The 27,643-nt window shown below is 64.5% G+C and overlaps 1 protein-coding gene across 1 annotated transcript in view; it reads left to right on the top strand.

Moving 5' to 3' along the window:
• The window catches only part of LOC149123629 (uncharacterized), a 59,208-nt gene that overhangs the window by 24,381 nt on the left and 7,184 nt on the right, over positions 1-27,643 (top strand). The window contains exons 5-6 of the mRNA XM_089309076.1: positions 2,628-2,771; positions 22,949-27,596. Coding sequence (XP_089165202.1) covers positions 2,628-2,771; positions 22,949-23,304 — 500 coding nt within the window. The 3' untranslated portion in view covers positions 23,305-27,596. The remainder of the gene's footprint in view (positions 1-2,627; positions 2,772-22,948; positions 27,597-27,643) is intronic.

The following is a 27,643-nucleotide window of genomic DNA, read 5'->3' as shown; positions in this document are numbered from 1 at the left end:
GGCTGGGAAAGAGATCTCAGTGCCCGCCCCTCCCAGGTTGGGGCGCGCCAGGGGGTTGACCGTAGATCCAGGGGCCCGGCAGTGGGCAGCTTGGAGAGGGCTCTGAGACACTGACCAGGAGGAGGCTCAGCCACACAGGCCGTCTGCGCTGGGCTGGGAACGTGGGCGTCGCCCTTTTAGACAGGGAGTTGCAGAGCCTCCGGGTTGTGTTAAAATGCAGATTCTTGGGCCCTGCTTGGATTGCTATTTGGCCCAGGAACCTGCGTTTTCTGGGAGGTTAATTCACCCAGGTTTGCTGGTTGGATGCAGCTGAAGGGGGCTGCTGCCTGCCCCCTCCCCGCGCCACAGGGTCCCCCCCCCCCCAGCAGCACCCTGCCGAGGCTGATAGGGCAGGGCCAGGCCTGCACCGCCTTGGGCCGGCTGATGAGCTCTCAGTTCCTTGGCTGCCATTCCCAGCATGAGGAGTCCCTGGTGGGGGCCTCTGGTGTCCCTGTGCACACTCCCTGGGGCAGAGGCTGCGGCTGCCTGCAGACACGGGTTCGAGGCGCACAGCTGGTAAAGCCTGGTGCTGGGGAGCTGGCACCAGAGAGCTGGACGGCGCTGCCCCCAGCACCTTGGACAGAGCGACAGCCCGCCGTCTGGGTCCTCGGGTGGCGCTGAGCCTGCGCTGTGCTCATGCGCAGAAGCCGAGGGTGGGGGTGGGGGAGAGCGCAGAGCTGGGAAGGCCTCCGGGAGGAGGCGACGACACAGGGCTGTGGAGCTCTGCCCGAGGCCATGTACCCGGTGACAGGTGCGTCCCTCTGTCTGACTTGGGCATGGCTGGGCTCCAGGAGGCTGTGCGCCGACCCCCAGACCCTGGTGCCCGTGGCCCACCCCGCCAGCTCCCGCCGGCCCTCGTGCCTTACTGCCCTGTGCTTAGAATTTGCAGCTACATCCCCCTGAGGCCTTCAGCCAATTTCACGGCCCCTGGGCCTGGTGTGGAGCCGGGTGGGGGTGGGGAGGGGCAGTCTGGAGAGGAACACAGACTTGTTGACCAAGGTGTGGGTCACACCGGTATGGACAGAGTGAGGGGCCCCCGCTGGCCTGGACCCCCTGGGGGCGGTGGCCCGGCGTGCTGGGGTGTGCTGGGCGTGCTGTGTGGGCCAGCATGCTTGGGACACGTATGTGTTAGTGTGGGAGTCTGTGTAGGCCGTGCCTGTGGCCGTGGGCATGTTTGGGTGTGTTGGGTGAACCCTGGGACCCGTATGTGTTCGGACGTGTTGACACGTGTCTGTGCAGTGTGCCCGTGCATGTTGGCACAGGCATGGTCTGTGTGTCGGTTCCTGAGTCTCGGGAGGCCTCCTATGTGTGGGCTCTGTGGGCAGCTGTGTGCAGCCAGTCTGTGGGCATGTGGGCGTCTGGTCCGTCTGCTGGGGAGGCTGGGGTGTGTGTGAGTCTCGTGTGGTCCTGGGGCACCCCCCATGCTGCTTGTCACGGGGCCCAGGGTCAAGTGCGGGCCCCTGAGCTCTAGGGCTGGGGAGCCCCTTGCTGGAGCCGGCCCCCCTTCCTTGCTCTCCGCCTCTGGGGCGGGTGGGGGGAGCGGAGGCGCGGGGGGGAGGGCGGCGTGTGTGTTTGTGTTCTGTCGCTGACTGTGACACTGGCTGCCAGCACTCGGTGGGTCTACATATGTTTGTGAATGGCAAGGCTGAGGGGGCTGAGGTGTGAGCCCCTGCCGGCGGGGGAGGGCCCAGAGTGCCATCTGCGCCGGTGGGGGTGGGGGCCAGACAGAATGGGGAAGGGGCCGGGTGTGCATGTGCACGTGTGCGCGCAGATGGAGGCAAGCTTTGGTGAGGCCCGCTGTCTGTGCAAGCTGAGGTCAGACACGGTCGCCGCTCTGGGGCTGAGGGTGAGCACTGGGGCGCGGGGAGCGGGGTGCAGGGGTGGGGCGGGGTGGTGCAGGGGCTGGGCAAGCCGGGGCAGGGGTGTGCCCTCCCCAGCGTGGCTCTGGGAAGAAGAGAGGACCACCCACTGACTGTTCCCTGCTGCAGGGGCCATGGGCCTGGCTGGGGGCGGCAGTGGGCAGTGCTGGGCTGTGAGGGGGTGAGGGCTGTGTGTGGGCAGCGGGTGCAGGGGGAGCACACAGGGTGGGGGGATGTGTGTGGGGGGCCAGGACTCTGACTTGGGAGGCACCTGCAGTCTATGGGGCCCAGCAGGGTGAGAGGGGCAGGGGGGAGGGGGGAGGGTCCTCCTCCCCAGGGGCTTGCAAGAGGTCCCCTGGGCCCCGACCCCTGCGGGCGAGAGTAGGGAGCCCCCGCCTGCGTCTGCGGCTTGAGTCCCCTCCGTCTCTCGCTCCATCGTCGGCCTCGGCTCTGCCTCCGTCTCTCCCCAGCTCTCCCTCCGCCTCTGTGCCTCTATCTCTCTCCATCTCCCCCCCATCTCTGTCTCCATCGCTCTCCATCGCCCTCCATTGCTTCCCTCCCTCTGCCTCCTCCCTCCCGCTCACACTGATATTCATTTGTGGTATATTCGGTTGCCACGGGAAACCTAAGAAAGAAGTGAGTGTACCCTTCAAGACTTCAGCGCCTCCCCTCCTCCCTCCCTCCCTCCCTTCCTCCCCTCCTCCCCCCCCCCCCTTCGCCTCCTTGCAGAAGGAGAAGACTTGGCTGAGGAGCTGCTGCCGCCTGGGCTGGGCCAGGACCGGAGACCCCACTGCTGCCGCTGTCGCCTAGGCCCTCCCCGAAAGCCCGTGGCCGGGACAGAGCCTTGCTGGCGCTGGCCGGAGCAGCCCTCTGGTAAGGATGGGACCCTTCTGACTGTGTGCGTGTGGCTTCTGTGAGCACGGCTCCCTCAAGCCCAGCCTCAGCCTCAGCCTCCCGGGGGTCCCCAGGAGAGCCGCAGGCCTGCTGGGGGCTGGGACGGTCCAGTGGGAGGCTGATGGGGGGAGCAAGCCCGTGGGAGGCTCAGAACCGCCCTCCCCCAACACCGCTCCTGCCACTTTGCCCAGCTGAGAGGCTGAGCCTGGCTGGGCCTGCACCCCCGCAGGTTGGGGGGCAGGGAGCCTCTGTGCTCCTGCTGGGGGCAGGGGACTGGCTGTTAGGGGGAGGCTCAGGAGAAACTGGCCTCTTCTCCCACTGGTGGGGGCACACCGCGGGCTGGGAGTGAGCTGGGGCAGGGCGAATGCCGGCGGCTCCGATGGGAGGCTGCCTCCTGTGTCATCGGCTTGGGGAGAGCAGTCTGGCACTGGAGCCGCAGGCAGGCAGGCAGGCACGACGCTGTGCCCCGCGGGCTGGGGCTGGTGGCTGCCCTGGAGAGCAGAGGCCCTGGCTGTCGCTGTCGCTGTCGCTGTCACCGAGGCTGTGCTGGTGGTGGCCACGTGGAGAGAGCTGTTGTGCGGGCAGGCGGTCTCTGTGGCATCGTGGTCTCCATGGAGAGGGGAGCCAGAGGGGGAGGTGGCCTCGGGGCCGGTGTCACGGTTGCTAAGGAGAGAGGGGAGATGCTGTGTTTGTGGTGCCATGGTCCCCACGTGCAGCGGCTGAGGCTGCCAGGTGGGGAGGCCCCCAGGAAGGGGTGGCGACGGGGGCCCTGCGGGTTGGACCGGGTGTGTGGGGGGCTGGGCTGGGGAGGGTGTTGCTGTCCCAGGCTGAAGTGGGGAGCCTGGGGGAGGGACTGGGGTACAGTGGGCGGGTCTGAGCTCTGCGCGCGCGGCCTGGCTCCCCTGCAGCGGTCTCTGCAGCTCTGGCTCCCTGCTCCTGGCCCTCGATCCTGTAAGTCCCCATCCGGTTCAAGCTCCTTCCTGGCCCCCAAAGGACTCTGCCCCCATCCTTTGTGTTTTGGGGGGGCACCTGTGACCCGAGCTCTGAGAAGCCAGGCACGCAGAGGTGACTTTGAAGTGCCAGCTACAGGAAGTGCCTGGCCCAAGGGCACACGGCAGCCCCACGCCGGGCTGGGATTCAGTCCCGGGCAGCCCCGCCACTCAGCACCTCCCTCCGTGTCTCTGCTGCCTGCCTCGGGGGTCCCTTCTCTCTGAGACCACCTGCCCTTGTTCTGGCTGTCCCAGGCCATAGACATTCTCATGAAGTGAGGTTTGTTTAAGTACCACCAACAGGAGGCAGCGTGGAAGGGTGCCCAGTTCTGGGTTGGAGTCCTGGCTCTGGTGCCTGCGTATGGGGGGGGGTCTGCCCTCATACGTGCCTCAGTTTCCCCCTCTGTGCAGGGCTGCTGGATTTGGGGTGAGACACATCGTCTGAGTGTGGCTCCTAGCACGTAGCAGGCCGTCAGTGGTGGTGACCAGCGCCATCATAACTCCTCACACAGAGGCTTTAGATGGAACATTCCGGTGCTCAGGGGAGGCCGGTGGCGCCTTCTCAGCAGAGCTCTGCCTCGCGGAGCCCTCCCCGGCCCCTCGAGCAGTAGGGGTGCTGTTCTGAGTGCGTGGCAGCAGGAGGGAGGCCGAGAGGGGCAGGGCATCTCACATGGCTCCCTGGGGGCTGCGCCAGGTGGGCCTGGGTGCTCCTGCCCCCTACCTGCCCCAGGGACCCCCAGCCCCCAAGCTGTGGCCTGAGTCCCCTCTCATTGGCTTCCCATACCCGTTCTGGGCCTGCTCAGCCCAAGCTGGCCTAGGGCAGGCATGGGGAGCATGGGCTTGTGGTGCCCCGGGAGTAAGCGATTCCCAGGAGGCCCATCCTGTCTACCTCGCCGGCACCAGCAGGGGACAGACCAGCACGGGGCTGGAGGGATGCCCCAAGAGGGACATTCGAAGGGCGTGGGAAGTGATGGGCAGGAGGATCAGCTTTTTTTTTTTTTTTAGATTTATTTATTTATTTGAAAGGCAGAGTTACGGAGAGAAAGAGAGAGAGAGAGAGAGCGCGCTTCCATCCGCTGGTTCACTCCCCAAATGGCCACAACAGATGGGGCTGAGGCCAGGAGCCAGGAGCTTCTTCGGGGCCTCCTACATGGGTGGCAGGGGCCCAAACACTTGGGCCATCTTCTGCTGCTTTCCCAGGGGCATTAGCAGGGAGCTGGATGGGAAGTGGAGCAGCCAGGACTGGAATTGGCGCCCATATGGGATGCTGGTGCTGCAGGTGGCAGCTTTACCCACTATGCCACAGGGCTGGCTCTGCTGATGGTCAACTTTCAGGTCCTGATGCTACTACCACTTTTCTTGGGCACGTTTTGTCACCTGCCCAAGTGACAGAAACCCAGCAGTTTCTTTATCTGTGCCGTGGGGATGGCGTAGAGTGGCGGCTGCCCTTTCTAACCTGCATTGCAGGCTGGCCCCGGGGCGGGGGAGGACGGGGGCTGCTCAAGGGGCAGAAGGGAGACCAAGCCCAGCCGTTGGGTCATCGAGGGCGACTCCAAGTCTGAGCTGCCTTGGGCTATCCAGGGGTACGCGGGGAGGACTGTGCGTGGGTGGGACTTCAGTGGAGAAACCATGAGATTTGTGGCAAAGCCTCAACTTCCTCACCTGTGGAATGGGAAGAAAATTCAGCTAGGAGGAAGAGACCCGGGATACGCCGCAATCTGCTCGGCACGGAGGGAGCGAGGAGCAGGGGACTCGTGGGGTTTGGGGCTGGAGCTGTTTCTGCAGCAGCGGCAGCTCCCCAGGCCCCGCCCCTCCTGCTCCAGGTCTCCTTTGAGTCCGCGGGCTGTGCGCTCCGTGCCTTCTGCAGGAGTTGCTGTACCTTCTGTGCTCCGTGCTGCTCGGCCTGGCTCAGTGCGTGGCTCCTGGCTGGTTAGTCATCACCTCCTCAGGGAAGCCCTCCCAGACCAGCTGTTTCCTTCTCGCCCCGGAAACAGTCGGATGCAGTTTCTCTCTCTCTCTCTTTTATTTACTTGACAGGTAGAATTACAAACAGTGAGAGAGACAGAGAGAAAGGTCTTCCTTCTGTTGGTTCACTCCCCAGATGGCCACAACGGCGGGCGCTGCACCAGGAGCCAGGTGCTTCCTCCCGGTCTCCCATGCGGGTGCAGGGCCCAAGCACTTGGGCCATCCTCCACTGCACTCCCGGGCCACAGCAGAGAGCTGGACTGGGAGAGGAGCAACCGGGACTAGAACTGGTGCCCACATGGGATGCCGGCGCCGCAGACGGAGGATTAACCAAGTGAGCCACGGCGCCGGACCCTGTGTCTTTGCTTCTTTTCCTATCTGCCCTCACCTGGGTAGAGCAGCCCCTCTCCGCGGGCAGCTCTTCCCGTCCAATCCCTTGGCTGGATGGGTAGCCCCTCCCCCCGGGAGGTGGAGCTTCCATTCGTGGTGCTGGGGGCCCCTGGCCTCTGGAAGTAGCCAGCTGGCCTGATGCCTTCTTCAGCGGCACTCCCCTGCCTTGTCGCAGGTGGTGGTTGGGGCGGGCTTGCATTTCACGCTGGAGTTTGGACTTGACTCTGCCGACAGACACAAAGTCTAGAAGGTTCTCGGATGACAGGAAAGGCTTGTGCCTAGTGCATAGCAGAGATTTTGGTAGCTGCCCGAATTGCCCGAAAACAATCACTCCTGCTGCCGTGTGACCTTAGGCAAATCACTTGGTGACTGTTCTGGGCCTCAGTTTACCTGTTTGTAGAATGGGGATAGTCCCTCTCTGCTGGCATCTGGGAGGTCACGGCTCTGAGCTTTGATGCACAGGCTTGGCTCTGGGGCCTCTTCCTTGGGGTGGAAAAGTGGTCTCGGCTGCCCCCCACCAGCCCCAGGAGGCCCCAGGGGGGCGGGAGGTTGTGGTTTGTGAACAGGGCTGTCATAAGCGCTTGGACCAGGCCATTGGCGGCTGGCTTGACGTGGCACCTGCTGTGTGCCAGGGGCCTGTGCAGCCCCAGGTGGCTGTGGCCGTCTGCCCATGGCGAGGTCGGGGAGACTGTATACTGGAGTGCCTAGTGGGGATCTGGCCTAGGCTTTGAGGTCCTGGGCCGCATTGGCTCCCTGGGGAGTGGGCTGGGTCCCAGCCCCGCCAGCAGAGAGCTTAGGGTGCTGGCCCGTGTTTCCGAGGGGCTGAGGGACGGAGCGCCCACCCCCGCTGGCCAGCAGGCCAGGCTGGCAAATAGACCTGGCCTTGTGCACCACGTCCCGGGCCTTGCTCAAGACCGCATTTGTTTGGGGAGGAGAAAGGGGGGTCTGTGGTGGCCAACAGAGGTGGGATTCATGCGCAGGGCGCTGCGGAGGGCGAGCCGGCCTGGCACCGGCCAGGCCTGGAGGGGCTCCAGGAGGCAGGGGTGGGAGGAGGGGCTGAGGCGTGGCCTGGGGTCCTGCTGCTGCCCCTCCCCTGCCCTGGGCGGTACAGTCCTGTACCGGGGTTCTGGAGAGGCCGAGGGTGACTTCCTAGTCTGAGGGAGAGGAGTCCCCTGTCTGTGGGCGGAGGTGCTCTCTGGGGTGGGAGGAGAGGCCGGGCCCAGCGAGGGGAGGCTCCCTGAGCTCGGCGCGCCCTTCTAGGCCGAGACAGTCCCCGAGGGCCGGCAGAGGAGTTGCAGCGGGGGCAGGGCCTGTGGAGAGGCCTGCTGTGCAGTTGCAACTGGGGCTGAGTGGGTTGGCACACGCTGCCTCAGTTTGCTCCTCTGTGGAATGGGGATGCTGTTGGGCTCTTGGAGGGGACGGAGTGAGGCAGCGCTTGGGGGAGGTGTGGCTGCACACAGCAGGGCACAGGCTGCCAGGACCGCCCCGTGGTCATCTGTGTGGTCGGCAAGTCAGGGAGGAGAAAGCCCAGCGCCATGCACGGGCCCCACCGTCTCCCGTGGCGTCTCCCATGGGTGCCTTGGCGTCCTCTGCATCAAATGGGAGCAGGAGCAGCGCCCACCTCCAAGGTTGCTGCTCTACTCCCCCACACCCCTCGTGCTGCCGGGCCCGTGTGTGCCTGCTCTGCGCCTGTGGCCCGGGCGTCGCGGCCATCCAGCCTCTGCGGACGGGCTGCCCGGGGATGTTGGATCCCTTCCCCACCCCTCGCGCTACCCGCCAAGAGAGATGTTAGGGAGAGAGCTAGGTGGGGTGCCTTCTTGGAGGAGTGAGTGGGAGCAGCAGGAGGCAGTGCCCTCAGGTTGGGGTTGATAGCGAGGGGGAGGGAGGGCGGGGCTTGGGAGTGGGCCCTGGGGAGCCCTGGTTGCAGGAGGGAGCTGCAGGGGGACACCATCCTCGGGGCCTGCCTGGGTCTGCAGGGGTCTGGGGCCAGGGAAGAGTGACCGGGCACCAGGACTCCAGGGTGCTGGTGGGTTGAAGGCAAAGGGGTTTCGCACCCACTGCTTGCACTGGTGGGCAGGCTGCAGCCCAGAGAGGTGAGCCGCTGGCCCAGGGCCACACCGCAGTGGCTGGGCCGAGTGTGGCACCGGCTTTGCCAGCTTTCGGCGTGGGCACTTTTGCTTCCCGTGGTCCCTGGGCCAGCCAGAAGCAGTTGCTTCTGGGCGGGGTCACAGCAAGGGCTGAGTGGGGCTTTCTTGCCCTGCGCCTGACTCTGCCTGGCTCTGTCTGTGTCCACCCATCTCTCTGGCCTCATCGGCCGCAGGCTCCCGGGCTGCCTGGGACCACGGGAGTCCCGTTTGTGAAGGCCTGGGCGAGTGTAGACCCTCCTTTGCCTCCAGGAGCTGAGGCACCTGTCTGAGTGTAAAAGGGGAGGGGGCAGGCGGCAGCACAGAGGGAGCCGGGTCCTGATCCCCCTCAGTTGGCCTTGGCTGGCACAGCCCCGTCCCTGGCGTGGTGGCTGGGCTGTGGGTGGGCCCTGCCTGCAAGGCGAGGTGTGGACATGTGGCTCCTCCCTGCTCCACACCCCCTGCAGCTGCAGCTCCGCGAGTTGGGCAGGCAGGACCCGCTTGTGGGTGGGACTCCTGCCTGCCGGCATCCCTCGAGTGCCCTTGGTTCGGGCACCTGCAGCAGGGGCTGGGAGCCCACCCCGGCCCTGGCCACTCCCCGCCTGCTCTGTCGCAGGCTCCCTGGGCGTTGGTCCCTTGATGCGAAGGGGATCTGCTTCAGGGCCTGGCTGCCCCAGGCCCTGAGTGCCCGCAGAAGGGGATGAGGCCCTCGGGAACTGGGGTGGGGCTGGGTGGGGGATGCCCCTGCAGAGAGGGAGGGGGACGTGGGGCTGGGGCAGCGCGTGGAGGCCCAGACCCTGCTCATCTTGCTTGGTCCCTCTGTCCTTGGGGCCTGAGCCGGGTCAGTCCTGGGACTTGTTCCTTCTCTCGGCTGAGCTGGAGATGTGCTGATAACAGCCAGGCACTGCTCTAAGAAGTTAGTAGAATGAAGGAAGTCCTCACGACAACCCAGCAAGATACATGTTCTGTTCTCTCTCTCTCTCTCTCTCTCTCTCTCTCTCTCTCTCTCCTCGGTTACTCCCCAAATGGCTGCAACGGCCAGAGCTGGGCCGATCCGGAGCCGGGAGCCAGGAGCTTCTTCCGGGTCTCCCATACGGGTGCAGGGGCCCAAGGACTTGGGCCGTCTTCTACTGCTTTCCCAGGCCATAGCAGAGAGTTGGATTGGAAGTGGAGTAGCCGGGACTCGAACCAGCACCCATATGGGATGCCGGCACTGCAGGCAGCAGCTTTACCCGCTGTGCCACAATGCCAGCCCCAATAGATGTTCTTGTTTCTCCTCATTTTACAGATGGGGAAACTGAGGCACAGGTTGTGGAACTGTCCCTGGTCACCCAGCAAGTTGGCAGGTTGGTCCTTGGCTCTGGGCCAGCCTCCTTGCTGCGGTGAGCATCCTGGGTAGCCAGGGGGCACGGGGTCTGCGTGTACCGGGCATGGGGACACCAACACTCTAGGTGTTCAGCGTGTGGCAGGCAGTGGCGATGACCCTGTGGTGAGGTGAGAGGGAGGCAGATGAAGGGACACAAGTGGCGATGGGGTGCACTGTGTCCCCACGAGTGTGTGCTGTGGGCCCTGGGGGATGCCCCGCCCAGCCCTCAGCCCCATGCACCTGCCAGTGGTCACTGGCGTGTGTGCACTTGTGTGGGTGTTACATGCGTGTTCTCACGCACACACCTGTGATCTGGAAACTATGGAGCGGTTTTGTGTCTGAGGGCTGGACTCTCCTTTGGAGACCAGCCCAGTTCCCTTGCTGTCATTGGGGAAACTGAGGCCTGGGCAGGGGGGAGGGGCTTTGCGCCAGGGCCCACACTGAGTCCTAGTCCCTCGAGGTTCAGTTGCTGAGCCGGTCCTTTTATGAAACAAGCTGAGGCCTCTTCCCCTGCCTGTCCCTGCCCACCGCTGCCTTGCCCGAGCCCGGCCCAGCGCCTCTCCCCGTCCAAGGCCCAGGGGCTCGTTTCCTGCTTTCTCTGTCCACCCCCGCCACTGCTGGCTCCTCCGCAGTCACAGCGGACACCCCTTGAGGACAGGGCCTTGCTCACCGCCAGGCCTGCAGGCCTGACCCGGGGCTGGGGCCTGCACTCTGGGTGCTCGGTGTGAGTGAAGCCCGGCTGCTTCCGAAGTGATTTCTGAAAACCATCCCCTGGGGACGAACCCAGGCCCCCGGCCCCAGTCCCGAGGCCTCCTGTGTTGTGCACTCGGGTGTCATGTGTCATGCACACGCACACGCATACATGCACAGGTGCACACACACACGCAGGTGCACACAGGCACATACACATGCGCAAGTGCACACACGCAGGTGCACACACACGCAGGTGCACAGGCACATACACACACAGGTGCACACACAGACACATGCCAGTGCACACACGCAGGTGCACACACACATGCACATTTCCACACACACAGGTGCACACACACGTGCAGGTGCACATGGGCAGGTGGACATACAGGTGCACACATGCAGGTACACACATACATGTAGGTGCACACACACAAGTGTGCACACATACAGGTGCACACACATACACACAGGTGTGCGCACACACGCAGGTGGACACACGCACAGGTGCACACACATGCAGGTGCACACACAGGCACATACACATGCGCAGGTGCACACACACATGCAGGTGCACACACAGACACACGCCAGTGTGCACACACAGTTGCACACACAGGTGCACACACATGCGCAGGTACACACACATAGGTGCACACACACAGGTGCACATGCATGCATAGGCACACACACATGTAGGTGCACACACACATGCAGGTGCACACACACAGGTGCACACACATGCAGGCGCACACACAGACACATGCCAATGCACACATGCAGGTGCACACACATGCAGGCACACACACATGTAGGTGCACATACACAAGTGTGCACACATACAGGTGCACACACATACACACAGGTGTGTACACACACGCAGGTGCACACACATGCAGGTGCACACACAGACACATGCCAGTGCACACACGCAGGTGCACACACACGTGCAGGTGCACACATGGGCAGGTGGACACACATGCAGGTGCACACACGCAGGTGCACACACAGGCACACACGTAGGTGCACACACACAAGTGCACACACACGTGCAGGTGCACACAGGGGCAGGTGGACACACATGCAGGTGCACACATGCAGGTACACACATACATGTAGGTGAGCACACACAAGTGTGCACACATACAGGTGCACACACATGCACACAGGTGCACACACACGCAGGTGGACACACTCACAGGTGCACACACACGCAGGTGCACGCACACACACCAGGCTGCCACCCAAAAGCTTCTCTGATCGTTGCTCAATTTTCTCGCCTAAAAGTGTCCATCTGTTGCTGTCTTCGCCAAGGCTGCAGGCTGGACGCCTACCGAGGCACCTGCTGCAGGATTCTCCCTCAGGACAGGGCAGGAGTCCTGGAAGGGGGCCCTGGAGAGATGGGGCCAGCCCAGGGGATGCCTCATCCCTGCAGTACCTGCCACGTGCCCCAGGGGGCGCTCTCTGGCCCCGGCTGCTGGCCACGTCCATTGAGCCACACCCTGAAATCCACCTGCCCAGGCCATCTGATCACCACTCCGCGGCCACCTCCCGTGGCTGGGCCCTCTCGGGCTTTCGGGGAGGGGGTGTCATTCCCAGGGCCCAGCCTCCCCCTCCGCCTCACCCAGGAGGTCTGCCCTAATGCCCAGGAGGATGATAATTAGCACGAGGCAGGCTGATTAGCTAGAAATTAAGTCTTTGTTTGCCTCCCTCCCCGGTTTGCCTAATTGAGCAGATGCAGAGCGGGGGGCAGGGGAGGGGCTGCTGGCTTGGTCACGGGGCTGGTGGAGGGGGCACGCGTGGTTGTGCGCGGGCTGCAGGGGCTGGGGGCGTGGGGGCCCTGTGCTCGGGGACCCTTCCTCTGGGGGGGCCACGCCTGGGAGGATGCACCTGGGGGGGTTTGCAGAGCTGTAGCCCTCTGGGGGCGGGGGCCAGGGGGGATCTGAGTGCCTGCAGGTATTCGGGGGTCCCTGAGTTTGGGCGCTCACATCCCATCGCTCATGGGAACCGCTGTGGGGTACCGAGCGCCGACTGTGTGTGGTCACAGAGCTGGACGCTGGCTTGCTTTGTTCGGTGCTGGGGGCCGTGGCGCAGGCATGTGTCTCAGAACACTGAGGTGGCTTTCCGAGGCTACACGGCTCCGAGAAGCCGGGAGGCAGCCTCTTGCTGCCCTGTCCTGGGCTAAGAGGCCCCCTGGGCTGGGGGAGGGGGCGTCGAGTGATGCCCTGGATGCGGGGTGGGTGGGGCCTTGGTCTTTTCCTTTGTTATCTGTACCCGGGACCCTGCCTCCTCCTCCTCCTTGGGTTACTGGGAGGGTGACGGCCACAGTGCTTGTGACCAGGGTGAGGGGTTGGTCAGTGCTTGCTGAAGCCCGGAGCCTGAGGTCCACGCTGTCAGTCTGTCCATTTTAGATTTGAAGAAGCTGGGGTTCGGAGAGGTGATAGGCCTGCATGGCCCCCCAGTTACTAAACAGGAGCCCCAGGCTTCAGTGGGGCCCCAGCTCTACACCGCGTCCTTGAGGTGCTGGCCCCTGGTAGGTGCGTAACGAAGGCTCCTGTCCTGCCTCCCTCCCCCTTCTGAAGAGGCCTGGACGTGTTGTGTCCCGGGGCTTGGCCTGGGGGGGGGGGTGGTCCATGGTCATGACCTTCCTCACAGCAACCTGCGTGGTAGTTACTACTTTTATTCCCATCTTGCAGATGGGAAAGTTGGGGCTTAGAGAGGAGAAATGACTGGGCCAGGATTGCGGCGCTAGTGAGCTGTTCGGGGCTTGGGGTTTGAGCCCAGGTGGTCTGTGGCTCCAGGCCTCGGTGTGTCCACCCTGCTGCCCCTGCCCATGTCCGGTGGCCATCAGGGGCCTGTGCTGTTGGGGCAACCACGCCCCTCTGATCCACCCCCTACCCTTCTGTTGGCCTTGCCTCCCTCTCCCACGTGCCATGATCTTGTTCTCCTGGCTTCCTTCTCGGTCCAGGTTCCCTTGCCAGGCTCATGCTCGGCACAGCCACAGAGCCTCCCAGGTGCCCTGGCGCGGGGGCTGTTCCTCCGTTCTAAGAACCCTTTGAGGGCAGTGGTGCAGCCCATTTTGCAGATGGGAAAGCTGAGGCTCAGAAAGGCAAGCTGGCGTCTGAGGCAGTGTCTGCCTCCTTCTGGGCCCAGCGAGCGCATGTGCGTGTGCACGGGCGCACACGTGGCCGGCCCTGCCGTGTGCCGTCTGCCAAGCCATGTTTGGGCTGGGATGCTGAGCCGCCTCCGCGGGCTCAGAGGTCTGGGCTGGTCTTTGGGAGCTGAGCCTGTTTTCCTGGGGGTGGTGCCCAAGCTGTGCGAGCTGGGAGGTGTCCTGGCCCCTCGGTAGCCCTAGGCGCAGAGCCCCCAAACTCGTCTCGCTTCTCCCTGCTCCGTTTCCAAACAAACATTCGCGAACCCAAACTGCCCAGCCCGCCAAGGCACAGATGGAGGGAGTCGGAGTAATGAGTGCTGTTTCCACGGCAACCAGCCCAGGCCTAGGATTTAGGTTCTGACTCCTCCCTTGCCCTGGCTCCTCCCCTGCCTGTCGTGGCCCCACCCCTTATGGCCCTGGCCCCGCCCTTTCCCCCCGTGTGTGTCGGGATGCTCTTGGGAGGCCGTGATAGGGATGGTTGAGTGCTGGCGTGGAGAGACCTTGGGCAAGTCTCTGAACTGCTGGAAGCCACACTTGGTTCATTGGATGGACGGATGGACGGACGGACAGATGGACGGACAGGCAGATAGGTGGAGGTGGGGCGCCATGGAGTTGGTGGTGAGAGGGAAGATGGAAGGCAGCCTTGGCCTGAGATACTGTTGGGCCCACAAGGGGGTCCTTGTGTTGCAGAGTCGGGTGTGCTGTGACGGCCAGCGGGTCCTGACGCCCTCCTCTGTCCCGCACCGATACCGGTCCCCAGCACCTGCCCCCTCCCATGACAACTGGCCCGTGTGGTACCCACCCAGCTCTGCTGCTCCCTCTGCGGCCCTGGGCAGGGCGTCTGCTCCTCTCTGTGTCTGGTCCTTGCCTGAGAACTGGGTGCAGCGGCTCCCACCTTGCAGGTTCACGGTGAGCGGGGCTGAGCCGGGCAGCTGCTGATGAGGGCCAGGGCGGGAGCCAGAAGATGGCCACGCTGCTGCCCGCTGGGGTGGCCTCACCTGCCTGTCTGTAAGAGCCCTGCCTTGGTGCAGGTGGGGAAATCAAGGCAGAGAGAGGGTTGCTAGCAGGAGGCGGGGAGCCGGGCCATGCAGCAGGCTTTGGAGGGCCCTGCAGGGTCTTTGGAGGCTGAGGCTTCTTCTCCCTTGGACTTAGGGAATTTGCCTCCTCTGCTTGGGCCTCAGTTGCCCCTTCTGTGAAATGGGAGACATGCAAGAGGCCGTAGCTGGCAGTGAGGGTTGTGCAAGGTCCTGGCTGTGGGCATTGATGCTTTGTGCTGGCAGCTGGGGGCCCTGCAGGCAAACGAGGGGCATCCCTGCGAGTGGACTCAGGGTGGAGGGTGCAGAGGGCACTTGGGGGGACCGGGCCACCCCTGACCTCCACCCCCTTTCTTTCAGAGCCCCCAGTGCTGGGGGAATGCGCCCCTGGTTCGGCTGGGACCAGGCCCTGGGCAGCGCTGGCTTCTCTGGGTGCGATCCTGACCCACGGAGCCCAGAACCCTCTCTCGCAGGTTCGCAGGGGCCTCTCAGGGTGCGCATGAGCAGGAAGCCGGATTGGAAGCAGAGGCAGGACTCCCAGGACGTGGGTGTCCCAGGCAGGAGCTGCCTGGTGGGCCAGGGCCACGGGAGAGAAAAGGTGCCAGGACTGGTGGCTGCATCTCCCCTCGGCCCTACAGCTCCACCCTCTGGGGACTGTGGACAGGCGACTGCCGCTTTGTGACTGTCCTCATCTGTCAGCCGATGCCTCTGCCATCCCCAGTTGGAAGGCATGAACCAGAGGTGACGGGTCAGGTGCCGGCCAGGGCTGGGTCACCCCAAGGTGCACCTGGGGCCTGAGGAAGGCAACAGGGGGTGGCGAGGCCTGCGAGAAACTCCAGCAGAGCTGGCCGGCAACACGGAGCCCGGGGCGCCTTGGGAGCCTCCAATTTGCCCCAGAAGGCAAACTACAGACGGATTAGCTGGGGATGGCGGTGGGGGCGGGTGTTTCGCTCTCCTTTGCTGACAGTTACCGAGGGCTTGCTCTGCGCCGGGAAACAATGAAGCACTTTACCAGGATTAGCTCACTTGATCCTCATACAGCCGCGACGGGCAGGGCACGCTGGCTGCTCCGGCTTTGTAGCCAAGGCACTTAAACCACAGAGAGGTTGTGCCTGGGCCGGAGGTCACACAGCTGCGGGAGGGCGATGGAATGGGGCGGGGCTCGCCCTGGGCCTCTGAGTCCTTGTCTGGGGCTTTTCCCTGAGCCGTGCGGGCAGACCTACTTGGCAAGGAAGAGCAGAAATCGGTGGTTTGCGTGCTGCCGAGGGGCAGGGGGGAGGGAGGAGACACAAGGACGCTCGGGGGGCTGTGGCGCCCAGGAAGAATAACTGATTTTTGATGAGCTTGTTGGCATTTGTGAAGTTAAGGAAGCAGAAATGGATCCCCTCATTTGCATGTATTACAGGAAGGGCTGGTGGGGCCAGGCAAGCACGGTTAGCCGGCATCTTTGCCCGCCTCCTGGGGCGGGGCCCTGGGCTGGCCAGGAGCAGCTCCCGTGCCTGGGTGCCGTCTTCCGCTTGAGCCTGGCCATGTTTCCTCTCTCTCTCTCTCTCCCTCTCTCTCTCTCTCTCTCTCTGCTGGGCCTGAGAGCAGAGGCTTGGCCCTTAGTTCAGTGGTGGAATGTTCTAGAACCGGTCCCAGCCTCCCCACGGGCCTCGGAGTGTGCAGAGATCACCGCTTTGCTGCCTCTGGGCTGTGGGTTCTGGGGCTGCTGCTTCTGCTAGCGTCCTGCTCCGGGACCCAGCTGGCGCAGACCTGTTGGGGAGCCACCCCCCAGTCCCGGGTCTAGGCCACCCCCACTTGCCGTCCCGGTCACTGCAGGCCGCTGCCACTGCCCCGGGCCTGGGCGTGAACCAGGGCCTTGAGAAGAGGCGCTGAGTGGATAAGATTATTTACCTGTGTCACTCGCAGCCACTTTGGCGCTACAAGTCCCTTCCCGGCCAGCGCGGTCATTTGATCCCCTGGGAAGAGGGCCAGGCCGGGACAGTGATGAGAGGCTGCGGGACTTGAACCCCGCGTACTGGCTCCCTCTTTCATTTGTTCAAGGGAGCTTTCAAACGCCTGCTGGTGCCAGGTTTGGCCCAGGAAGCCGGGGAGGCCTTGGGAAGGCGCTGGCCCTCTGCGGGCCTCAGCCTCCTGTCTGTCCGCCGGGGCCTGCGGGGCATAGACACTCCCCAGGCACAGGTGTCCGGGCCCCCAGGGTGGGGCTAGAGGAGGCTGCTGGTGCTGCCCTGGCCTTCGTCCACGGGCCCTGTCTGGCCGCAGGGAGAGCAGTCCCTGAACAGGAGAAGTCGCACTGGCGTGGGGAGGGGCCACAGAGCATGGGGAGCCCCCTCCCTGTCCCGTCTTCTCCCCCTGTCCTTCCACTTGCCCAGGGAATGTTTTAGATTTGTAAATTAAAAAAAATTTTTTTTTTTTAGGAAGGCGAGGGGGCGGGGGAGATCTTCCATCTGCTGGTTTGCTCCCCGAATCCTCTCAACAGCCACAACTGGACCAGGAGCCCAGGAAGCCCATCTGGGTCTCCATGTAGGAGGCCGCGACCCCGGCACCTGGGCTGTCACCTGGGGCCCCCGGGTGCTCGTTAGAAGAAGTTGGAGTCAGAGGCAGAGCTGGACTCGAACCCAGCCCCTCTGATGCAGAGTGCGGGTGTCCCACGTGGAGACTCAACTTCGGTGCCGAATGCCCCGTGCTGCGGTTTGGGTTTTGTTCCCTTCTGGTCGGAGTTGGCAGCGGGTGAGGGCAGAGGCAGGTGACTTGGGTGTGTGAGCCGGGCACCGGAGGGCGCCCATGGAGGGCCGGTGGACTTAGTCCCAGAGCCTCCGTGAGCTCAGGGCAGCTGCTGAGGGGGACGCGTGTTTGTCCAGCACACAGTTCTGCTGGGGCTGGTGGGGGTGAGCTGTGTGCACACTGCTGGGGGCGCAATGGGGAAGATGGCTCCTGCCGTCAGGAATCCCACAGCCAAGGGGGGTCCAGGCAGAACTGGAGACTAGTCCTTACAGGGCAGCTTGGAGGGCTTCCTGTAGGAGGTGGGGCTGAATCCTGTGTGAGAAGGCACTGGGTGGGCTCCCAAGGGGAAAGGCCAGAGGGGTGAGACGCTGCCTGAATTCAGAGGGTGAGAAGCTTGCGTGGACCAGGAGGATGCCGGAGTCTGGGGGCAGAGCAGGCCGGGAGGAGGAGCCGGGATGCGGCGTCTTCCCGCAGCAGGGAGCGCAGGGGGGCACTTGGGGGCGGGTGCGGAGGACCTGCTGCAGCCCCTGAGATGGACGGGGAGAGCAGTGCAGGTGCGGGGCTCCTTGCACTGCCGTTCTGGGCTCTGGCTGGAGTGGGGGAGGCCGGTGGTGGAGAGGAAGAGGGTGAGGGAGGGGCCCAAGCTCAAGGGTCGTAGGTCTGTGCGTGTGCACGTGCCTGGGGTGTGCCCATGTGTGGCTGTGTGTGCAGGTGTGTGAGGTGTGTGCATGTGTGGTGGCGTGTGCATGTTAGCATGTGCGTTCGGTGTGCACGTGGCGTGTGCATGTGTGTGGTTGCATACGCGTGGTGGTCTGTGCAGGTACGTGATGGTGCCTATGTGTGGTGGTGTGTGCCGTGCATGACTTGTGCGTGAGGTCATGTGTGTTTGGCGTGTGCACGTGTGTGCAAGTGCACGCGTGGTATGTGTGCATCAGAGTGAAGGCGCTGTGGCCGAACGGCCTAGCCCAAGCCAGGCAGGTTCGTGAGTGCTGGAGTCCTGGGCAGCTGGCGCCCGCCCGCCCCAGGGTGCACAGAAGCTGGAGAGGAGGCTCGGGGGACCCCGTGGGCCACTGGCGGAGCCCAGGGGGCGCAGGCCAGGAAGGGGAGCTAAGCAGTGAGACCTGGCCCAGGCTCTTACCCTGTCCAGCCTGTTTCCTGGGCTGCACGGTGCCCAGGGGCCTGCTAGCCGCTGCCTTACCCCATGGCTCTGAGAGTGGACAGAGCAGGCGCCCCGCGGTGCGACACCGGCGTGAGTGCGCTCACAGGGTGGGTGTTGCCAGTGCGTCCTGCACCCCTTCCGCAGGCCAGCGCCCGTGTGGTACCCGTCGTCAGGGCTCGCTGTGGGTGCGCTGCGTGGAAGCCCCCCAGGAAGCCGGGGAGTGAGCGGGCGGCCAGGCGGCGGCCTCTGCGCGCCCGTGCGCTCCTCCCTGCTTCTGTCTGCCCAGATCCTGGGCCCGGCACGAGCAGTGAGCTTCACAGGTGCTTGTGCAGTGCGGGGCGGCCTCCCCTGGGGGTCCCCAGGGGGCTGGGGAGGCACTGAGCCTTCCCAGTCACTCGTCAGCTCTTGGTGCTGGGCTCAGCTGCACTCGCGGCTTCTCCGGCTTTTGCAGGCTTTGCGGTGCCCTCGCTGGTGGCCGGCAGGGGCCTTCACCCTGCTCTCCCTGAGCCTGGAGCCGCGGCAGCGGCGGGGGAGGGGGCAGCTCTCTGCCCCTCCCACCCTGGGCCTCTGCCGTGCAGGCCGGAGATGCAATTGGCTCCTGTCTGCAGCCCAGGGTGCAGCGTGCCCGTGGCACGGGAGTCCTTGCTGTCAGCCCGAGGCACCGCTCCCCGCCGAGCGCCCTGCGGTTTGAGCAGAGCTGGTGGGGACAGCAGAGCTTGGCTGTGCCTTGGGACAGCAGGCCCCACTGCCCTGGGCCTCAGTGCCCGCATCTCTGGGATGGGTGTGGCTTGGGGCTGTGTGAGTTACCGCAGAGTGCCTGGGAGGGCCGGCAGGTGGCCGGTGCCCGTTGTCCAGGACTTCCTTTCCAGCGCACAGTCTGAATCCTAGCGCCACCTCCCGGCTTTCGACCTTGCGAGGCCCCTTTGGCTGTGGGAGCCTCAGTCTCCTCATCTGAGAAGTGGGTCAGGTGATCTCCACCTGGCTGCCTTGTTAAGTGCAGGGCTGTGTCGGGGCAGCCGGGCCAGTGCTTGGTGATGGGGACGGATGCCCAGGCGAGGAGCCAAGAGCCCTGCGTTCACAGTGAGAAAGACCGGGGCTGCCACAGCCGGTGCGGCCCGCAGCCGACGGAGGCCGTCCCTTGGCTGCTGCATCACCGCGCCGGCTGCGCTGGGCCCCAGAACTGCCGCAGTGATTGCGCCTTGCTCACCACCTGGCCCCGAGGGTCCAGGAGGGCCACCCGCTCCCAGGGGGTCAGACGGGCAGGGGGACTGGGAGAGGAGAGGCCGGAGTAGGCGGCCAGGCCAGGGTTGGAGAATCCACGATCTCCTGGAGGGCTTTTTCTGGCATCAGCTGGGGATGGTGGAAGCTTCTAGAAGGGCTTTGAGAGAGGGGCACCCCATGGGTCCGTGAGGATGTCAGGTGCTGGGGTGGATTGGAGAAGGTTAAGGAGAAGGCAGAGTCGGCGTCATTTCAGCAGCACAGAGAGGGTCAGTGATGTGCCCACGGTCACACAGCCCCGGAGCTGAGCCGAGCCCCAGGCGGGCCCTGCCGATGCGGGTGGCCCCGCGGCACGGCGCCAGGGGATGCTGAGCGGCCCTGCTGCGGGGCGGCGGCAGAGGCATCACGCTTCATTCGCAGCTCCGCTCGGCGCAGGACGCAATGGAGATTGACTGGGGCGTCTGCCAGCGCACGGGGGATGCGTTCCATGCCGCCTGGCCTGTCACGCCGTCAGCTGGGGCCCAGCGTGTGAGGAGCAGGTGGAAGGAGGTATAGACAGAGCCAGGGTGAGGGCTGGCCGAGCATCACGGCCAGGGAGGCTCCCAGACCCCAGGTGAGAGTGAGCCAGGTTCACAGGCAGCTCCAGCCATTCCTGGGGAGAGGACTTAGCCTCGCCGGCCTCAGTTTTCCTGTCTGTGAAGTGGAGGTTGCTCCAAGAAGGGGACGTGCCCGGGAAGTGGTGGGTGCTGTTAGCCTCGTCACCTTGGCTGCTAGTGGTGGCAGCTGGAGGCAACTCTCCATGGTCCTGGGGTCGATTGGCCTCTGACTTGTGACCTGTCTCCGTCTGCTGAGCCGGGTTAGCCCCAATGATGCCTTCGCGATGACAGACTGGTGCCAGCGCCATGGCCACTGCCTGCAATGCCACGGTCCCAGCCCAGGCCACCGACGGGGGGAGGACATGGGAGACTGCAGAGGACATCACAGGGCCTGTGTGAGCCCGAGAGAGACTTCCACGCGGGCGAGGGACGAAGGATGGGACGGGGCCGCCGTGGCGAGGCCTGGCAGCACTCAGGGACCCTCCTTCTCCTGAGTGTACCGGGTAGATGTGCAGGAGGCCAGAGAGGGTGAGGGCTTGACTCAAGGTCACACAGCAGCTGGCGCGGGGAGCAGGCCCGCTGGCTTGGGGCCTGGGTGCTGCCCGCCCCCGTGCAGGAGGGCTGTGATCGTTTATCAGGGGAGTTTAATAATGAATGAAGTTGAAGTGTTTTTAATGCAGGCAGCAGGCCCAGAGTAATAAGGGATCCTGGATTAATTCGGAAGTTAATGAATATGCAGGTGTGTCTGAATGATTAATGGGGCCCCCGAAGGCCTCGGAGAGGGGTGCGCGGCTGCCGCTGATGGAACTATGAATATTGCATACATCTGGGGAGTCGGAGAAACTGGGGAGCAGGAGGGCATGGACGAACCCGAGGACGCGCCAGCAGCTGAGTCTGCAGGCACGCTGGGGGGCGGAGCAAGTGGCACTGTCGCATCTTGGAAGTGTGGTCATGAGCAAGTCACTTCCCCTCTCTGGCCTCAGTTTCCTTGTCTGTAGAATGGGCGTGGGACACTGTAGGTGGCACACCACCGAGCCCTAGCAGGGCCAGGGCACTTGGTGAGAAGCAGACGGAGGGAGCCGAGGAAAGACGGCTGCGGCGCAGGAGCCCCCCCGAACATGGACAGCCACTGGGCTGACCCTTTGCTCCGTGCAATGGCGGCTCCTTGTGGGGCAGAGGAGATGGGGTTGGGGTCTGAGCTGTGGCCCAGAGCAGGCTGGGCACTGCAGGGGCCAGGTCTGTGGTCCCCGCAGGGACCAGGGGACCTTCCCCAGGGGAAGGCGGAGCCTGGGCCAGGCCTGGGGCTGGGGGCGGGGTCCTCTGCGGGGAGGGTTTTTCTGCTGCCTGGGGCTGTGTGAGGCTGTGATGGGTAAAGGGGACGCTGACCCCTCGTCCGTGCCCAGCTTCCGATGCTCAGAGCTGCAGAGTTCGTGTGCGTCACCCCGTCTCGGATCTAGGGCGCTGTGGGCGCTGGGGCGCTGAGCTGGGCGTCCTTGGGCACGTGCCTGGTCGCGTCTCAGCTTCAGCGTCCCTGTCTTTCCAGCGGGCACACCAGCGTGGCCGCCGTGGACCAAGAGTGCCCCTCCCACCCTGTCGCGCCCCCGTCCCGGTCCGCGTGTGCCTTGGGGTCACACCTGCAGCCCAAGAGCATTTGTGGGAGCTTCTGGGCACGAGCGAGACTGGCCACCCCGACCCTGCTGTCCGTGCAGACCCTGGCCTGGGTGGGAGGGGACGTGAACCTGGCGTCCTGGCATGGTAGCTGGGATGCAGCAGGAGCCCGAGGGCGGCCCCCACGTGCGCTTGGGCAGGGCTGGGTGGGCTGCTGCTTCCTCCCCGGAGCCCTGAGCCAAGGCCAAGTCTTCTGGCTGTGGGTCTTCAGCTCCCAGCAAGAGATCCTCAGAGAACGGCTGCTTGAGTGAGTGAGTGAGTGAGTGAGTGGCTGGCTTCTAGGTCCCTGTCCCCTGCTGCAGGCTGGTGGGCAGGGCGCAGCCAGACCGCCCCCACTGCTGTCCCAGGTGGGTCTCACCTGGGTCGCAGGGCTCCCCCCGGGGCCAGACAACTGGCTGTTGGGAGTAGCGAAGCCAATGGCCGTGGTCCTGGTGCCGCCCGCTGTTGCCAAAAGGGAAACTGAGGCCCCGAAGGGCGAGGGGCTGCGGGGCCCCTGGGCTGCTCCTCAGGTCGCCCTGGGCGTCCAGCCTGGCTATTTATAGCGCTGCTGATCTATATTAACGCCGGGCCTGCCCGGGGCCTTTGCAGCCTCCGGATCTGGGGCTGGCTTTGAAGCCCCCGGGGGGCTGTGCAATCAGGGCTCACCCCTGCGGTGAGGGGAGCCCGCAGCTCCTCACCTTTTCCTCCTCAGCGCTGGGGCTCCCGCTGGGCCCCGCGCCTGGAGGATCTGGGCCGGCCGGGCTGGGCTCCCCACGGCTGGGTTTGCTGGGTTGGCGTCTTTGTGTGGGGTTTGTCACCGCGCTGTGTGGCCTCGGGCAGGCCAGCCCCCACCCCTGTCCCTGCGCCGTGCCTCTGTCTCTGCCTCTGTAGAGTGGGCGACTCTCGGGTGTCAGGGGTCACGGTGGACACCCCCTCGCGTCTCTCTGGTCCTCCTCCCTGCTGCGCCTCGCCTCAGTCTGAGCGTGCCAGCTCCCCAGGCCCTTCCCAGGGCCCGTGGGGTCCTCGGGGCACGCCGGGCTCCTCACCCCTGGCCGCCGCGGGAGCAGCGCCACTAACTCTTTGCTTCTCTTCCAGAGCAGAGACGACTGGCCGCCCTGAGCGCAGTTCAATTCAACAGACATTTACTGAGTGCCTACTATGCGCCAGGCCTTAGGCTAGGCACCGGGGTGGGCGGCTCAGAGAGGAAGACGGGGTCCCCGCCTTGGGTAGCTGAGGGCCGGGGTGGGGGGGACACGGGGGAGACAGGGGATGGCCGAGCGGCCGGCCTGGAAACCAGGAGAGGAGCCTCCTGGGGGGCTGGAAACGGCAGAGCCCCGGGTTCAAGAGCGTCCCTGGAGAACTGCTGGTCCCCCTCTGTGCCTCAGTTTCCCTGCCTGTATAATGGGCCACACACTAGGGGGCTGGGGACAGGGCCAGGAGTCTCTCCCTAGAGAGGGGAACTTTCCAAGGGTTTCTCAGAGGAGGGGGTGCGATGAGGGCTGGGCCCCCCGGGGTGGAGACAGGTGGGGGTGGATTCCCAGGCTCAGGGGTAGCGGTAGCCAAGGCCTGGAGGGCAGCTCCTAACCCCCACAGGGCTGGGAAGGGACAGGGTGGGGCGTGGGCTTAGGCAGGGAGAGAGGGGTTCGAGGACCACATGTTGGGGTGGGGGCACCATTCTGGGGACAGGGGGAGTCACGGGCTGTTGAGCCAGGGGAGAGCCAGGATGACCGCCCTGCCTTGTGCCACCTCCTTCTCCGCCCCCTGGGGTGCCCCGAGAAGCTCATTCCCGTAGGTCCTCACTGGTTGTGTCCACGCCCGGCTCTGCACTGGGCCCTGTCAGTCCTTGCTGTAGCCCCGGGAGGTGGGCATTAAGGGGCCCGAGGCTCAGAGAGGCAGGCTTCCTGCTCAAGGCTGAGATCTGAGCCCCCCTGCCCGCATCGCTCCCACCACCTCCCCCGGGGGCCGTCTCTGTTCTGTGTAACCTCTTCCATCCCCGGGAGCCCCCCCGCCCCATCCCTGCCCAGCCCCAGAGAGTGCCTGCCAGGAGCGAGGCAGGAAGCCCCTCGGCTGCTGTCGGCAGGACCAGATTTCCCAGCCCCTTCTGATCTGCAGAGAGAGGCAGGGCTCTTTCCCACTTCACAGATGAGTAGACTGAGGCCCTGAGCATCGAGCGGCTGGTCCGAGGCCAAACTCCAGGGAGAGACAGCCCAGGTTGGGGGGCGTCTCCTTATCATTCAGTGGAGACTGGAGAGGCGTTCAAGCCCCCCGAGACCTGAGCAGAAGCTGATCCCCGCCAGGGTGTGGGAGAGGCTGGCACGGGAGTCGCAGACCTGGGTCCAAATCCCAGTGTTGTGTTTCGTGAACCGCGTGATCGTGAGCAAGTCAGTCATTGGTCTAAGCGTGGTTTCCTGATGTGTAGAGGGGAGAGCGGCCTCCTACTTTTGCCCTTTTTTTTTTTTTTCTTTTTAAGATTTATTTATTTATTTGAAAGGCAGAGAGAGCGAGAGAGGTCTTCCATCTTCTGGTTTACTCCCTAAACAGCCACAATGGCTGAAGCTGGGCTGGTCTGGTCCGAAGCCAGGAGCCAGGTCTCCCACGCGGGTGCAGGGACCCAAGGCCTTGGGCCATCTTCCACTGCTTTCCCAGGCCACAGCAGAGAGCTGGGTCGGAAGTGGAGTAGCCAGGACTCAAACCGGTGCCCATATGGGATGCCGGTACTGCAGGCGGCGGCTTCACCCACTATGCCACAGCGCCGGCCCCTTTTCCGTACTCCGGAGCAGATAATACTGGGCACCTGCTGGGTGCCTGTGCCAGGTTCTTCTGCGGGGGCAGAAGCAGCAGCTCTGATTCTGGGGTGACCAAGGGAGTCCCGGCAGAAATGCACGAGAGAGACCTTGACCGGGCGAGAGAAGCAGGGGGCAAGGGAAGCCCTCGGCGTTTGCCCAGACTCCCCAGGAGCCAATGCAGGCTTTTCAGTCGGGGTTGCCCTGGTCAGAGTTATGTTCTAGAAAGTTCTTCCTTGGCAAGGTGAAAGCTGGATGGACGGGGGCTCTAGGACTAGAGGCAGAGAGGCCAGGGAAGGCGCTGAGGAAGGCATTTTGGGTGAAGAAGGTGGTGAAGGGAGAGCAGGGGCTGGGGCTGGTGGGCAGAGGCCAGCAGATGTGAGCTGCTGGGAGAGATGCCAGGCAGGGAGGGGGCAGTCCCAGGTGCGAGGGCGGAGTCCAGGAGGCTGAGGCGTGGTCAGCATGAAACTGACAGCAGAAGCCTCAGAGGGGCTGAGATGCTGGGGTGGGGGTGGGGGCGGTGAGGATTAGGAAACAGCGGAGAGCTGGGACCAGGACCTCAGGGAAAGCCACTGCTCCAGGTACAAGCAGAGGTTCCCCCCCCCCCGCCCCCGCCCCGTACAAATACCCCAGGGGTGAGGCCTGGGGGCAGGAGGAAGCCAAGGTGCAGGTCCACCAGGAGGCCACGTGGGTGACACGTGCCAGGCTGGCAGCCCCAGAGGGGCCCCTAGTCTGCTCCTGTGCCTTCCTGGGGCACAGGGGGCCTGGGGGGAGGTGTTGAGAAGGAGGGACAGGGAGGCTATTTGCATGCGGAACCAGGCCGGAGTGAGGGAGAGAGCGAGGAGGAGAAAGAGATGAAAAGAAATTACCATGCACCAGGATCTTGTTATTCAACCTAATTTTCAAAGGACCACAGCTGTCGCACTGAGATAATCCGTTAATTATAACAGCCATTGTGCTTTGGCAATGGGAGAGCAACCGAGGCCGGGAACAGGGCGGAGGGTGGGGGCGGGACAGGCCTTTGTGGGGGCTGGACCTCAGCGAGGGGGCAGGGCAGAGGCCAGGAGGGGTGCCTTGCTCTCAGGACCTGAGGGGCCAGGCCTCGGCCACCTTCCCAGTCCTTGTGATGTGATGCAGCCCTACTGTGTGCCAGGCACCTGCCAGGCTCCGAGAGGTGGGGCCACGGCAGCGACCCCTGCAGCAGCTAGCTTTCCTGAGCACCTACTGTGTGCCCGGACTCCCTCTGTGAGCCGTGGAGGCCCTGCCCTCCTGGCCCATTTTACAGAAGGGGAAACTGAGACTCAGAGCAGAGCAGCGGCTTGCCAGGACCAGGGGTTAGGCGAGTGGTGCCGCCTGGGTTTGCCCTGAATGTGGACCCCGCCCTTCCAGGCACCCGTTAGGAAGGGCTGCTCCCGCTGGGTGGGCCACCCTGAGTTGCTGGACACGGGGGATGTCAGGGTTCAGGGCCGTGGCTTCTGCCCAGCCGGCAGTCACCGGCCGCCCTCCCCCGGCGTTTCCGGCGCCCGTGTCAGCCCCTGGGCACGGACAGAGCCTCCTTGTTCTCCGAGCAGCAGCTGCAGGCCCCCCGCGGCCTCGGGGGCGTCCTGCCGCCCGGGCTGCCTCCCCAGCCTGCCCCAGCGAAGCCAGTCACAGGGCCAGCTGAGGGAATTTGGGACCATGCAAGGCAGCGTCCATCCTGACCCTTGGGACCAAGTGCCAGGTTCAAGGTTGAAGGGAAACAGAAGGCTCCTGGGCTGTGGCCCACAAGGGGTTTCTCAGCCTGGCCTTGGAGGTCCTTGGGACCTTGAGTGCTGGAGCCCGGTAGAGGCAGGCTGGGGAGGGGGCAGCAGCCAGGAGTCCCCGTGAGCAGTGAGGGGTGCCCACAGCGTGTGGGGGAGGAGCCGGAAGGAGGGGTCACCCCAGGATCTGCAGGGGAATCCACCACGGCCTTGGCTGGGAGCTCAGGTTTGATGGGGGCGGGAATCGTGGTTGGGGCAGGTGAGCCTCACCCCAGCAGGAGTTTCAGACTTGGTCCAGTGGCCCAGGCAGTGTAGTGGGAGGAGCCGGTACACCTGCCCCAGTGCCCTTGATCTCAGACCCACAGAGCGCCCCCCCCCATGTCCCGAGGGACCCCCGGAGGGCAGCCCCTTGTCCTGGAGCTCAGAACCCAGAGGCGGGATGTCCTCTGCACAGCTGAGGACTCTAATTGTCCCCCCCCCAGCCCCTCCCTTGTTCCAGTGCTCAGGGGTCAGGGTGACGTAGGCCAGAGGGGAGGGAGGAGCGTGGGTGTTGCCAGGGCTGGGCCGGGGCCGGGGCCACCCACTGTGTCCCTGAGTGGGCAGCCCAGCCCGGCTGGGTCTTGGCAGTTTGCAGGTGGATCCCCGGAGCGGGGCTGCTTCACTCCCCACCTCTCCCGTTTTCCGTTGTGCCCTGGTCTGGGTGAGCCGCTCTTGGGCTAGAGCCTGGGCCGTGGAGGGGATGCCACTGTGTAGCAGGGCGAGGCCTCAGTTTCCTCATCTGTAGAGTGGGAATGATAGCAGTGCCAACACCCGGTTATGCTGAGGATTAAGTGAGTTCACCTGAAGCATTTAGGCCCCGCCTGGGTGAGCCGATGACCTTCCCTCTGGCCCCCTCACTGCCCACCCCTTCCGGCTAGGCCACTCTGAGTGGGCTGCATCCCCCCACACCACCCAGGGCCTCCCCTTCTCCCTGTGAGGGCCCCGAGCATGCGCCCATGCCTTGGCAAAGCCCCGAAGACATTGGCAGGCTGGGAGCGGTCACCCCTTGGGGCCTGGAGGAGGAGCAGATGTGGGGCAGAGCTGGGCGGGTGGGCCTAGCCGGCGCCTGGTACATAGTAGGTGCTCCATAAATGTTTATTGAATGAATGAATGGAGGCCGTGCAGGCAGAGGCAGCCGTGCGTGCGCAGGCCCTGGTGAAAGAGCGGGTCCAGTGGAGCCTGGTGAGTAGTGCCCAGGGGTGGCAGCTGAGCCGCTGGGGGAGGTAAGG

Source organism: Oryctolagus cuniculus, chromosome 11, assembly GCF_051225735.1.
Source record: "Oryctolagus cuniculus isolate XC-2025 breed Fujian yellow rabbit chromosome 11, ASM5122573v1, whole genome shotgun sequence".
In the NCBI taxonomy this organism is placed as follows: domain Eukaryota; kingdom Metazoa; phylum Chordata; class Mammalia; order Lagomorpha; family Leporidae; genus Oryctolagus; species Oryctolagus cuniculus.
The sequence above is the reverse complement of the archived record's forward strand: the minus strand, read 5'-3'. Positions and strand labels throughout refer to the sequence as shown.